A 14,163-nucleotide genomic window follows, 5' to 3' on the forward strand; every position below is an offset into this window, starting at 1 on the left:
GCATTTCCACTGTTGCATCAACACACTAACAACAAGAACAACAACGACGCTGTGTAGCATATTGTATGGTGCACTATAGTTAGTTTCCAGTGGAGTGTATAGTGCATGTGCTTAGGTTTGTGCATTCAATTCAGCCTCGCGTGGTGCATGCAGGCAGGCAGGCAGGCAGGCAGGCGGTAGCCAGCCAAATAGAGGCAGCACAAACAGTACAACAGAAGTCAGTAAGGCAGGCAGTCAGTCAGTCAGTCAGCCAGCCAGCTAACCATCAGCCGGTTTGTTGGTTAGTTAGTCAGCGACTTAAGTCAAAGTGTCAGCCGGTCGTTGGGTCGGTGCATTTACTCGTTCATTCGCTCGCTCGTTCATTCGTTTGCAACACAAAGTGTTATTCTTGTGTTTCACATAGTAAATACTTAGCTTTGGATTTCGTGTGTATTTTTTTGTTAACTTTTTTTTTGTACCGTCTGTCGGCCAAATTTTTGTCGTCTCGCTTTTATTTGGACTTTCGTCGGCGCGCCGGTCATCCTGTGCATGGATGCTGGTTTGGTAGCAGTGCTTGCATGCCGGTGCCGGACCCGTGTTTTGGCCGCAAATAGCCGCGATTTTCGCTTTGGTAGACAGACAACAACCAGTAATAGGCAGCAAATAAACCGCCGCCGCCGCTTTCGAGCCGTTGCCCGCATTGCTGTGATTTTGTGTGTTTTTTTTACATAATTCGTGTTTCGGATCGTTTTTGGTATTTAATTTGTGCATATTTGCGTGATTTTTCGTGCTGCAAGAAGCAAACTGAGTAAAAAAAAAATGTTAAGCTATCTAGCTGTCAGCCAGCTGCAATAATAAGAACAACAATTTGCAGTGTGTGGCCAACGAAAAACAACAACAAACAAGCGCAAAATTGCTTTGACCACAAAGGAGCAATTACTTGTGATTTCTTTTGGGGTTTTTTCGTGTTTTTTTTCGGGCTTTAGACGGGCATAGCTCGAGGCCGCCGTATTGCACAAGGAAAAAAAATGCGCAACTGAAAAACTGTGATGTAGCCTGTTGCAGGATAAGGCAACAGCATAGCGTGTCTCAAATATGTTTTCCGTGCCATTCTTTTTCCAGAATTTTATTTTTTTATTTTTTGCTTGCCGGTTGCCTTTATGAGGCCGCGTGGGTTTCAAAGCACTATTAACGCTTTCTTTTTCTTTATCAATTTGCGACTTGTGTATTTTGTTGTTTTTTTGACTAACGCTTTAATTACGTATTACGTTGATAATCACAAGTGTTTCGAAAATTCCCATAAAAATACACGTCGCGTTTTATGATAAGAAATAAAAATTTGAAAATACCATAAGCAATAACAACAGTAATTGTAACAATTACTCGCATCTATCAAGGCAGAAGTCAACAGCAGCAGCAAAAACAAAACAGCAGACCAGAAGCTTTAAAAGTAAGAACAATTAGCGTCAGAAACAATTGAAAGCCGCTATTGAGCGGAGCTGTTTTAAGCAAGAACTTGTTTTGTGAATAAGTAAATACAAATACACATTTGTACTTACACAAAAAAGCAAATATGCTTAGCACAAAAATAACTTAAAAAAATGGTTACTGGCTACCTCAAGACTTAACAAAAAATTAAAAAATAATAATAAGTGAAAGACGACAATGCTCTAACCATACGGAAAAGAAAACAAGTGTACAAGCGTTTTACTAACACCACAGTGAGGAGTGTAAAGCCAGGAAAAGATACAAAAAAAAATATTAATTCAAAGAAGCGACAGCTCAGCACAGCTCGGCACACAAAAAAAATCCAATACTAAAAAAAAACAATTTCGCATTCGCTCAAAGCTGAACCCAAAAGCTGCGCTCTGCTACAGGTGAAGTGTGCTAGTGTTAGTGTTGTATAAGGCAAAAAATAAAAGAAGCCAGAAGCGAAGTTACCACACTGTAGCTGACGAAGTGAAGTGAACTAGCCGCGAGCGTGGCTTAAAACAGTGAAGAATGTAGAAAGGTTGGTAAAGTATACAAAATAATCGCTAAATTGGCTAAAGCAGCGCGTTAAGAAGGTAACGAACGACCACACAAAGCAGTCGCAGTCGCAGTCACATTCGTCGCATTCGAAGTAAAGAGTTGAAGCAAAAAGCGCACGTGAACACAATAATAAAATGTATAAATAACAAAATAAATGAAATAACAACCTCAACAGCACTAAGAGGTTATGTATTCAAACCATAATTGATAGTAAAACGATACATGATACACGATACACGAAGAAGAAGAAGAATAAAAACTCTGTGAGGTGAGCAACACAGCACAAAAAAGCAACAAAGTTGGAGTATCTGGAGAAGTCACAGCAAAGTTAATAAAAAAAAAGAACAGAAAAAGGCACAGAGCCAGTAACGGAGCGGCTAAAAAAGTTGGCTCAAACCAACGCACAAACCAACGCACCTTCAAAAGAGTGTATGTATTTGAATGCACACAAAAAAAGAAGAAAATTACTCCTACATACTTGTATTTACTGCTGTGATTCAACAAGCCAAAAGCGCTCCAAGAGTGCTCCAAGCAGAGCAGAGACGCAGCGCGCAACACACGTACACGAAGCTACCTCCAACAAAAAAAAAAATAAAAATTACAAAAACAAAAAACCCACACACGTTCTAATCCGCCGTATACTTGGTTTTTTACTTTTACTTACTTACCTATTCTTGTACGAATTTAAAGTATAAAAAGTTGAAAATTAACACCACATCAAAATGATGATGATGGACACCACTAGCGGCGAACAGGCCGGTCCGTTGGATAGTCCGCGAGCAGGTGATGTGCCAGCGATTGCCGGTGCGACATTTACACTCATGGAAAAAATAGACGAAGCGGTACACACGGAACACATGGATGCCGCCGAAGCGGAAGAGAGTAATAATAATCACATTGGAGTGCACGAATATAAGGAACATCGTAAGAGTAAGAAGAAGAAACGCGATAAGCGTGATAAAGAACGACGTAGCGAGAAACATCATCGACGCGAACGTGAACGTGAACGCGGTGATGGTGGTGAACGTCATCATCATCGACGTCGTCGTGATCGCGAACGTGAGCGTGAACATGAACGTGATGTTGCCGCTGCCAACGAACATGATCATCATTGTAATAATCGTGACGCATCACATCATCATCATCATCATCAGCAGCAGCAGCAGCAGCAGCAGCAGCAGCATACGCATCTTACGCATCTGAATCACCATCACAACCATCACTCGACATCAGCATCGTCATCACCCTCCTCGTCGGCGTCATCATTTTTATCAGCTACAATATCAAATGAATATATTGCCGTATCACCAGCCGGTTCATCGCCATGCTGTAGCTTAGTGTCAGCGGTGAGCAGCAGCGCCAGCGTGGTGACCGCCACAACGGCAACAGTGCAGGCATATCCGCACAATTTGAAAATACGTTTCCTGCTTTCCGGGGTAAATGATACAAAAATTACATCCATACATCGATACATGCATGCATATGTAGTCATAAAGAATTAGAATTTATTCCTAGTTGTAATATTTAAATAGCATCAATTGCTGTTAGTGTTCTATGTTATGAAAATAGCAGCCAATGCCAATGTGTGTTTACACGCGTTTGCCTACAAGTCGGCGCCTACAGTGCTAAATATACAGTAAACATAAGTTATACGTACAGTGCTGGAATAAGTAATAGAAACAAGAATATTTTATACCAGCTCCAATACAAAGTGAAGGTTCTGTGCCTCCGAGGATAATGTGAGGGTCGTTCTATTGCCCGCTTAGCGGGGATTTACAATAAGGCAACTTTTTAATACTCTTTAACTAGTGTAACTTCATCATTGCACCCATTAGGATTTTTCTAATTGCTAGGCGAAAGAGACCTAACACCGCCGCCATTACATCATCTTATTTGCGTAGCGCGAAAATGATTTCGCCTGGTCATTTTTAAAACAGCTGTGGCAGAGTGGATTCAATGTAAAATTTATGTAGTTTCACCGCGTGGATTCTAATCGAACAATGCCCCCAGCATAAAAAGCTGCACCACGGTCCAGATAGATCTCGTGATTTCGATATATCGAGGTGGCATGCGGTCCACTATATCCAAGTCCGCCGCTGATTGTCGCCCTGCTGTTGCCTGGTGAGAACGGGTTAAGGTTGGCTTACCCAATCAATTCATCCGCATTCTACTCTGTATTGCGATTTGAAACTCAATGCGATTCGAAAGCCGACACGAACTAATACAAATTCACATCCGAATGATTTGCCTTTCGAATCTCAATACAGTGTAGACCCCCCAGCTTCCTGAAATGTCGCTGTGATCTGGTGCCGAGAAATTTGAAGCGACCAGAAGCGAAATCAGCCATTCCTCGACTAATTTTGTGAGTGATCTCAATCACTGATTGCCACTTGGCTGTCAGATTAGATGGCCGATAGCACCGATGGGGAAACACACTGAAGTGAGCTGTAAGTCCAAATTTCAGTTCGATGGAAAGCTGGCGTAAAAAGGCTGATCCGCTGAACCTTGTGTCGCGGCTCGACCCATCCGCGTAAAGTTCACTGGTCTTTCTTTCCATCTCCGGGCTCCACACTAAACCTCTTGACTCTTGAGGGAATGTGAATGGAGAAAGAGCTGTTTGGAGCCCATTTAAGTGCAGGTGATGAGTCCAAATATATATATGCTCGACTCCATATTTTCCTATTGCAAGTAACTAATCTAACTGCTTCGTTTTTGTTTATTAACGTACCCGTAACGTCAATACCCAAGCGGACAACCTCCTCTGTATAGGAAGGGCCATGTCGTGTTGGCTTCCCTTAACTTTTCAAATTGGCATCAATTAGCACAGAAGAGAAACGACCAGAATCGCTTGGGCGGCTACAGCGCTAAACAGGAAAAACAATAAGCCAAAAGCCGTAATGTCGAAAGACATTGATCGAAGTCTTAAAACACTTCAGCAGTCTAGAAGCTTATGAATTTCCTTTTTGGTTGTTGTTGTTTCCGACAGGGTGGGTGTATGATGTATTATGGAACGAATTTCCGTCATCCCTTGGTTTGGAGACAAACCGGTTTCGGCGTTGTGCCATCTTCAGTGTCATTTTTCGTTCTGCAACAAAATTATGCACATATATATTATAACACATGATCAAAATATTTTTTTACATGGAAAAAAATCCGCAACACCCTCGACAAAAAAAATTCTAAAAAATCAACGGTAATTTTTAGCGACTTGAAACTTGCACTTTATTATACTAAAATTGAATCGGCTAAAAAACTGCATAACCGAAAATTTTCTAAATATTCTACTTAAAAATTTTGAAATTTTGATGACAATTTTTTGAAGTTTAATTAATTTTTTTGTAATTTGTGCAAGCTTTGCAACTTTTGTTATTGTGGTTTCTGATATAGATGATATATAAAAATACTTTTGAAGTTACCTTTAGAGGTAAAGGTAATTTTTATTCAATCAAACTTTAAAATTCCTTCAAAAGGGAAAATTTTGATTTTTTTTTGTCTTTCTTTGACCTAAAAACTGCTTGAACTTAAAAAAAAATTAAAATGCATTTTTCGGTTATTGCGGCTATTTAATTGACGATTGGATTCCCTGGCACAGAAATAGCAAAAATATCTGTTAAAAACTTTTAAAAACTCCATGGCATACTGGTTTCAGGTCAAAAAGAAAAAAATTATGGGATGTTTGATTTTGTCCCTTTCTCCAAAATAGTACACTGTGCGCCACCTATAGATCCATTATATATATATTTTTTTTTTTTTTGAAAACATATGACAGGAAATGCAAAATTTCAAATTTCGACTACGGCGTCATTTAACGAACGAAAGTTTAAGCCATAATGATTTGTTTCTATTATTTGGTCAGTCAACGATAATACCCTGCAAGAGCAAGTTCAATTAACCTACATATCAGCTGATAAAGTCAAGCTGATAAGTTACTCGCCACAATCGTTTCTATTATTTTTCACATAACCTTATTTAGTACACACAATTCTACGTGCCTGCATATCTTCCGCTTAGATAGTCATATTTGCTGTGCGCCTGTCAACAAATGCAGCGCCGTTGAGTTTGTCTCCGTTTGTCGATTTGTTTGTGTTGTTTGTGTGTCGGCGTCGTTGTCGTCGTCGTCGTGTAGGCTTATTGCCGGTCAACGGCACCGCAACGTCACCACTGCCTGTCTGCCTTCTTACCTCACGCACTTAGCAACTGCTAACACCGCGCTAGATATTTTTAACTCCATCGGCAATGGCGGCATGTCCCCACCAAAGCTAACTGCCGCCATAAACACCGTCACCATTGCGCAATTACTTAGTTGGCTTCGTCATCAACGCCAGCGTTAACGTCAGGCCACCACCACCACTCGCTAGCAATGTCATAATTTTTTCTCTTTATTTCCTCTTTCATGTAAATTCTATTTTTATTATTTTTTTTTTATGTTTTTTTTTTTTACTTAACATTTTACTTTTGCATTCGTTTCCCACATGCCTCAAAAATTCTAAAATATTCGTATGTACATATGTGTGTATGTATGCAACTCTATATTTGTTGTTGAGATTTTTTTTTTGTTGTTGATTGCAATCTAAACTCGAAAAAAGAATCTATAAAATTAAATATGCATATATTTTCGTTTGGTAAAGGGGTTGTAGCCTGCTGCTGCCGGTTATTGGCTGTTGGCAGCTGTTCCATCCTTACGCTTTTTCGCGCTTTCCAACACGCACACTTGCACACGTAAAATTTCCGCGCTCAACTATTCCGTTTTGGGTGTGTTCCCCAGAAGAGTTTTCTCGTTATATGTAAGCAACTAAATAGGCGCGCGCGCGTTTGCGAGACAGGATGTCCTGTTGTTTTGCTTGTTCCTTGGGTTCGTTGTTTGTTTTTCTCTGCTCTTGGGTTTAACGTATTTTCGTTCGAGTTTTTTTTTTTTGTTGACACGAAATTCACACCATTTTAAGATATGCAAATATTTGTAACGTAAAGTTAAACGAAATTTTATGTGAGTTTAAATGTTGGTGTAAGCTTTCTGTGCATAGTTGCTCCTTTCAATGATATCTCAAGCGTCCCTTCTTCTTTTTCTTGTGTAATTTGATGCTTTTGATTAAATTGTTAAGGTATCTATGTATTGTATGCTTGCGCTTCGCTTGCTCAAGGATGCTCAAAATATTCTCACGTTTATTATTGGCACTTTGTTTTATTGTGGGAAGCTGGTTTGAAGTTTTTATTACTCTCGCTGGGATACTTGATAGCGGGAGAAGGGAATACATTATATTGTTTATCATAGCATAGAAATTAAGAAATGTATGAAAAAATCAAACCATAGTTTCAACAATTGAATTTTGAGCAAACTCAAAATCTTTCTAAGAAATCTAATTAAAAGGCTTGAAATTTGTACGAAAAATTGTCAATTTATTTTTATCACTTTCAAATATTTCCAAAAGAGACATCAGTTTCATTTGTGGTGAAAAACAAAACTATGGTTGATGCCGCGTGATGGTGGCTACAATTCTGAACACATGTGGCCTTGATCTGGTAAGTAGGTCCAAGATCTTCGTCTTGTTGTAGTTTGACCACCCGTGTCTAGCCAGTTCAAGGAAATGCAAAGTAATAACACTCTGGACTACTCCAATTCAACAGCCTTATGTCCGGAAACCCTTACAAGAGAGACGTTCGTTAACTGAGACACTGAGCGCAGTTATAGTTTGGATTCCCTAACTGTCATAGATTTAGTAACCAGAGATGCTATTGCTAATATCGCCGCCTGGCTGTCATAATATATTGTGGCTTTACGCTTGTAACCGACTCTATCGCCTAACATTTTAAAGGCTTCGAGGATACCTATATATTCGGCTTGGAGATGTTTGTATGCTTCGCCAATCTTAGAGACATAGCGCCACCAAGTTCCTGAAAGTAGACTCCCGCTGCCACACCGCAATCTATCTTGGATCCATCGGGGTATAGAGAGGTAACCTCTCTATCTTCTACTCGGTCTCTTCTCCAGTCCCCTGTGAATGGGAATAACACTTGCACGTTACAGCGGAAATCTAGACTGCCCAGTCCTACTTAATTGCATTTAATTTATGATCGACCCATGTTCAGAGTGTCTAGTCCCCCAGTGGCCTGACTCTGGAAGTCTGACCGCCGATTTCATAGCCACTTCTTTCCGGTGAAGATCGATAGGGATCAGGTTGAGGGCAACATTTAACGCTTCTGTCGGGGCCGGATCTTACTTCACTTGTTACTCTTCTAACTCTAACAATCTTCTAAACAACTCTCTGTGGCTGGAACTCCGATTATCGTGCCACAATCCAGAAGAATGCAGTCGGCACGTCGTCTTTATTATTTCCTCTTGTAAGTGCATCTATTCTGTGTACACTCACATCCTCTTTTGCCGCATACATATGTACATATTTCAACCACTGATCAGTGATCACTGTAAGGTATGGCTTTATTTGACAGCACACACACGTACCTGCTTTGGAAGTATAATTAAAATGTTTTACTGTTCCAAAAAGGATCTCAAAATGCACTTGAAAAAGTACCAAAACAAGGTGAAGGAAGAATGAAAAATGATCGACAGGACATGCCATAACCATACATACATACATACATACATGCTTATGGACTTTGTAGGTTCGTATATATGTATGTGTGCATGCCCGTACTGCAGCATAAATTAGGAAAGATTTTTTACGAAATATGTAACTTTAGAGTTTGATGGAGGTTAATCCTGACAGCAAAGAATGTGATGGCTGGGATAGACGGAAACAGCTGAAACACACAGCCAGCAGCAGCAGCAGCTGTCAGCGTACAAAAAAAAAGCAAATGCAAACAACGAAATGTAACAACAAGCATAACAATGAAAGAAGTAAAAAAGGAGACCCAAATACGAGTATTTAGGCTAAGAAGAAAAGCAAAAATAAATTGAAGTAAAGAGGAAAATTGTATGCAGAGAAAGCTGATCGAGCAGAGCAAGCAGAGACAAGTAAAGGACTACAAGGACAACTTCTACCAAAAACATGTACCTACTCTTAAAAAAATAAGCTATAAACAATGAAACCAAAGAACAACAACAACAACAACATATAACACCCTAAAAAAGTAAGATAGCCAGTAAATTAAAGAAATAAAAAACAAAAACCAGAAACGGAAGCAAAAAAATCCTCAGCGAAACAAACAGCTGTCCTGTGAACGTGTTTCGCCTTGGCAGCATGTCGCTCGATCGAGATCAGTTTTAGACAGCAAGCAGCTGGTTAGTGGTTGGTTGCGGGCCAAACCGGTGCGTTAGCGTCCATGCGAAAAGGGGGCACCAAACAACCCCTAAACGGACGGGCATACGAATATGTATTTCGTCTTTAAAGCGCGCCTTAAATCGGCATTTATCTTAAAGATTATGTGTTCAAGAAATTTCTGATAATTGGTTGATAGTAAATACAACTACCCCCGCAACTAAAATAAAAAAAAAAAAAATCAGGCGAGTAAAATAAAGCAGCAGTTGCATAAGCAGCGGTCACCGAGTTCAATGCAACTGCATACTGCTGCTGCTGCTGCTGGAGTTGTGTCCCTCAAGACATGTGGCACTTTTGTGTGTAGCAGGTGTTGCAACAAGAAGGGCGCAGATAATGTGCGGCAAAAAAAAAGGAATGCAATGCCAAGTAATAGTCCTAGTTAATGTGTAATAAGGCATGAAAAAAAGGAAATTAAATAAGTAAGAAAAAAAATCCATACACGTGTAAAATTCGTTTATCAAAATTTAGATGCATTACGACAAAAACAAAAAACGAAAAAAAAACACAACCATGAAAGCAAATAGCTCCTTAAGCCATCAAAAAAAAAAACAAAAAAACAATGAGTAATAGGACCGTAGCCCCCATTTGGTAAACGCATTGAAGCGGAAGCAAATCAGCTGGGAATCAGCACCGCAGCATACTTGTGCTCGCAGCCGATTATGCAACAATAAGATGGCATTTGCTTTCAGTTTTTTGTTTTCCGTTTTTTTGGGTATTATTTTTCAATTCCCAGCGGTGGTTACTATGCTACTCGTGTACTTAATTCAAAAATTTAGTACTACCATTGTGAAGAAAATAATAAAAAAAAAGTAGATAATTCGAAGGCTGGATGCTGCTGAGTTGAGTGTGGCTGATGTGTACCAACATAATTCGAGTAGGCTTAAATTGTTTACGCTAGTTACTCACAGCTGGCTGGCTACTAGCTGGTTGCTCGACTAGCCAGTTTTCTAAGCACGAGCACAAGCTGGCTGGCTGGTCAACAGTTTGCCATTGGGCTGGTGCATTCGGGTATTACCCGTTTTTTTTTTTAGTATCTACGCTTTGTTAGCCTATTAGTCACGAGCATTTACTTACTTACCTATAAATTTCATTGGGTTTTTATGTCTGTTGCAAGCAAAGTAATTAAGTGGATTGCATGGATAATTCAATGAAAATGTTAAGTAAGAAGTGCAAGTTATTAGTATTTTATAGAAATTAGCTAATACTTGAAGATTTCATTAATGACATTAAGTATATGGAGGGTATGCATTAGGGTGGTCCAAAAAAAAAGTAAAGTCGGAATTTTAATGCTCTCACCCCCTATGATTGTTCTATATCGAAAAAAACGTATGCCCCTATTTTTTATTTGAAATCTAGCGATTTTTTTTTTTATAAATTAATAAATTATGGTTACTACGAAAAATGCTTAAATAAACAATTGGGTATTATTATTGGGAATCTTTGGTACGGAAACAGAGTTTTCCGATCGAAAAATATTAATTTTTAAGAATTCTTACCATTTCTACTAAAAGTGGTTTTTCCCCCATATAAAAGACATGGGAAAACTTTGAGCGCTTTTTTTTTAAATAAAAAAATATGGGTATTTTTTTTTTTTTTGGAGCAATCCTAGTGGCTGAGAGCATAAAACTTTCGACTTTACTTTTTCACATGCATTTTTGAACCACCCTAGTATACAGTCATAAAGCGGAAATGAGAGAATTAATGTTTATAGGCGTTTATGTAGAGTGTACGCAGCTGCAATAGCAAATACGTCATGGTCTTTTTCGATATTCCAGCCGAAATCAATCACCTAAAAACGCTCCAAATAGTTCAGAGCTAGAGAGAACTACTTGGCACTTGGAATATTTTTAAGAACTTTCGAGTAGCGTCTAATTCGGCAATAGAAAAGACTCACTTAACATTTGGATGTCGAGTAGTGCATGCCATGGCCATGGTTATATGGCTAAGTATAACAGGCATTGTCAGGCACATCTGGGAACTTAGGAATAAGTCTCATGAAAATCTTCGCAATACTGGCGCCTGCAGACTTACTTACCAAGTGGTTCCTGAAAAGGTTGATAGGGCAGTCCCGAAACTCTTTTTCAAACAGAGCTTGAAGGAGTTATGAGCCCTGACAGCACGATTTACCGCAAACGATTCATGGGAACAAAATATGGATTACCATAAGTTTAATTGACGACTCATTGCGTACATCTCGCCTAGAGAACGAGGGTAACACAGAACGGACAGGAAGGTTTGTGGAGGAGCGATAACTTACACACTCCAGTCTTCTTATTCTTTCATCTCTTCTCTAGGCCTCAAGTAGTATGGGCAAACGTGCCTAGGTTTTTGAAATCCCAGCTATTCCGGCTTCCACAAATTCAATCCAAGCCATATTCATGGTCGGTTTTCCAGAATTATACATACATACATATACGGCCATATTATGGTTGTCGACCTCAATGTGATTTTTTGGAAAAGTTCCTCGTAAAACTACTGTGGTCAACGAAGCTGGAGTTGGAATGATGAGGGATATTTTTTGAGGAAAAAAATTACGTCGAAACCCGTAATAGGGCCGAATATGTAGAAAATAATACGAATATTTATCGAAACATTTATCGACATAAAAATCGATAAATTTATTGATATTAAGCTCGATGCAGTCATCGATATCAATATCTATTCATTAATCGATAATTTTATCGATTGCAAAATTTGGTTTGTTCCGTTAAATTTTTTGATTTAGTTTTATTTCGCAATATTTTGGTTTTACTTTTACATAGTTTTCGTATTTTCGATATGTTAATTTTTTATTTTATTTTATTTTTTTACTCGTTCAAGTTTATATTAATTAACTTATTTTATTATGTTTTTGTTTTTATACTTATTCGCAATAGTTTTCATGTTCATTTTTCTACATACCAACGATATTTCCATACACAAACATATTCCATTTTTACTGAAAGTCAACAGCTGGTAAATGCTTCAAAAATTTAAGAACAACAAAAATTTCAGCACACCAATATTTATAGCCTTTGGACTCAATATTCAGATCATGTTTTTTACACTCAATATCAATATATATGCATTACCCATTCTTATCCTTTCGCCATATATCTTAGTTGTGTATAATCGCGGAAATCCGATATGAAATTTATTATCTTCCTTGCAAATAGTATGTGGGTACTCGTTTATGTACTCACTCGACACAATCGCCCAAAACCAGCATGTTGTTGGCTTGACGCTTTCCCGCTTTTTTTATTTATTTTTGTATCTACCCCTTTACATCATTGTAATTATTCACCCTTTATTAAGTATGAGGCAACATTCCTTTTTTTTTGCAGTTTGTCGATTTTTATTTCATGCCAATGTCATTTACTTATTTATTGCATATTTTATACATACATTTGCTTGTCGATAAGCGGCTTCATATATGTACATAGTGGCATGGTTTATTAAATTACATATGATTCAAGCAAAACTACCCCTCTTATTTGGGCTTTAACAACCCCCGCCTGCACTACTACCAATTTATCACACTATTTATAATTGAATATACCCGCCCCTCGCCACTCGAACTGTATGCAACTTTTTTTTTGTGTACCGCCCCAAAAGGCATCAGCTGCTGTGCAATTCTTTCGCCCTTATTCCCTGATGTACTTGTCTACAATCCAAAATTTCAATTGTTATTCAGATAGGAAAGCTTTTTTTTCAGCGACGATTACTGTAATAAATATTTGTATGCATTATTTGTGCTTTTTTTTTACTTTTGCGTTAACAGCTGCTTTGGTGGAACTCTGCAGTCCCATCCCCTTTTTGATATGTGTAGCCATGTTGTGTTTTTTTTCTTTTGCATTTAGCTCTTTAATGTAGTTTTTATCTGATATCGAGATATTGAGGTAATAGCGTTTTATTGCAAATTTATTACGCGTACTGTTGAAGGTGCATATGTTTGAGAGATTAGCATTACAAATTTATGCTTTCCGCTGAAATATGTAGATAGTATGTATGTACGTGGTTGGAGAGTTCTGCATTGGCTTATAGCATAACGTATCCAAATCTCTTATCGATATGTGGTTTCGAATGTAATTCTATAATCCTCTGACTTTAAATTGTAAAAGATGTGGTAATACTTTTTTAAGTCATGTCTGCTGAATTTTTATGGAGAAAAACTGATCGGGTTTCTTCTGTATCATTTCTCAAATATTATCTACACTTATAACTTGACGTGAGTTGCTATTCATAGGAAATTTTCCTGGCGTTGACCTATGTATGTACATTAGGGTGGTCAAAAAAGTAAAGCCGGAATTTTAATGCTCTCACCCTTTAAAAACTAAAAAAACTTTAAAAATTACTAACCCTTCCATTTTTTATTTACTTAAATCACCTAATTTGATCACCTAAATTGTTTCTTAAATTACATAACACCCGCATTCGCCGAAAAAATTATGCCCCTGTTTTTTATTTTGAAATAAAAAAATATTTAGAGGTCGCTCAGAGAGACATCAGAGCGCTCACAGTTTCCATGAATTTTATATGAAAAAAAACAAGTTTTCGTAGAAATGTATGAAATTCTTGAAAATCAATATTTTTCAATCGGAAAACTTCGTTTCGTTTCAGAAGACTTCCATCAATAATACCCATTGATTTATTCAACCATTTTCTATTATTAACTATTTTTTATAGGACCCCTTAAAACCTCAAATGGGTCCTCCATTGCATTTTTTGAGGCTTTTAGTGGTCTTATAAGAATTAGTTAATAATTGAAAGTAGTTAAATAAACAATTGGGAATTGTTATTGGAAGTCTCCTGAAGAGAAACGAAGTCTTCAGTTTGAAGAATATTGATTTTCAAGAATTCTATACCACTTCTATGAAAAGTTGAAGAACCGTGAGCGCTT

General features: G+C 38.0%; 1 protein-coding gene across 7 annotated transcripts in view; it reads left to right on the plus strand.

Annotated features, from left to right (window-relative positions):
• LOC108358277 (protein AF-17-like) overlaps positions 1-14,163 on the plus strand; it is a 95,000-nt gene that overhangs the window by 46,305 nt on the left and 34,532 nt on the right. The window contains exon 1 of one of the 7 annotated variants that reach the window (XM_017609501.1): positions 1,558-3,446. The exons of the other annotated variants lie outside the window; for them this stretch is intronic. Coding sequence (XP_017464990.1) covers positions 2,733-3,446 — 714 coding nt within the window. The 5' untranslated portion in view covers positions 1,558-2,732. Of the gene's footprint in view, positions 1-1,557; positions 3,447-14,163 lie in introns of those variants that run through there. 7 annotated transcript variants of the gene reach the window in all.

This window comes from Rhagoletis zephyria, unplaced genomic scaffold (assembly GCF_001687245.7).
Source record: "Rhagoletis zephyria isolate East Lansing unplaced genomic scaffold, Rhagoletis_zephyria_1.1 Rzeph_scaffold_00231, whole genome shotgun sequence".
Classification (NCBI taxonomy): Eukaryota; Metazoa; Arthropoda; class Insecta; order Diptera; family Tephritidae; genus Rhagoletis; species Rhagoletis zephyria.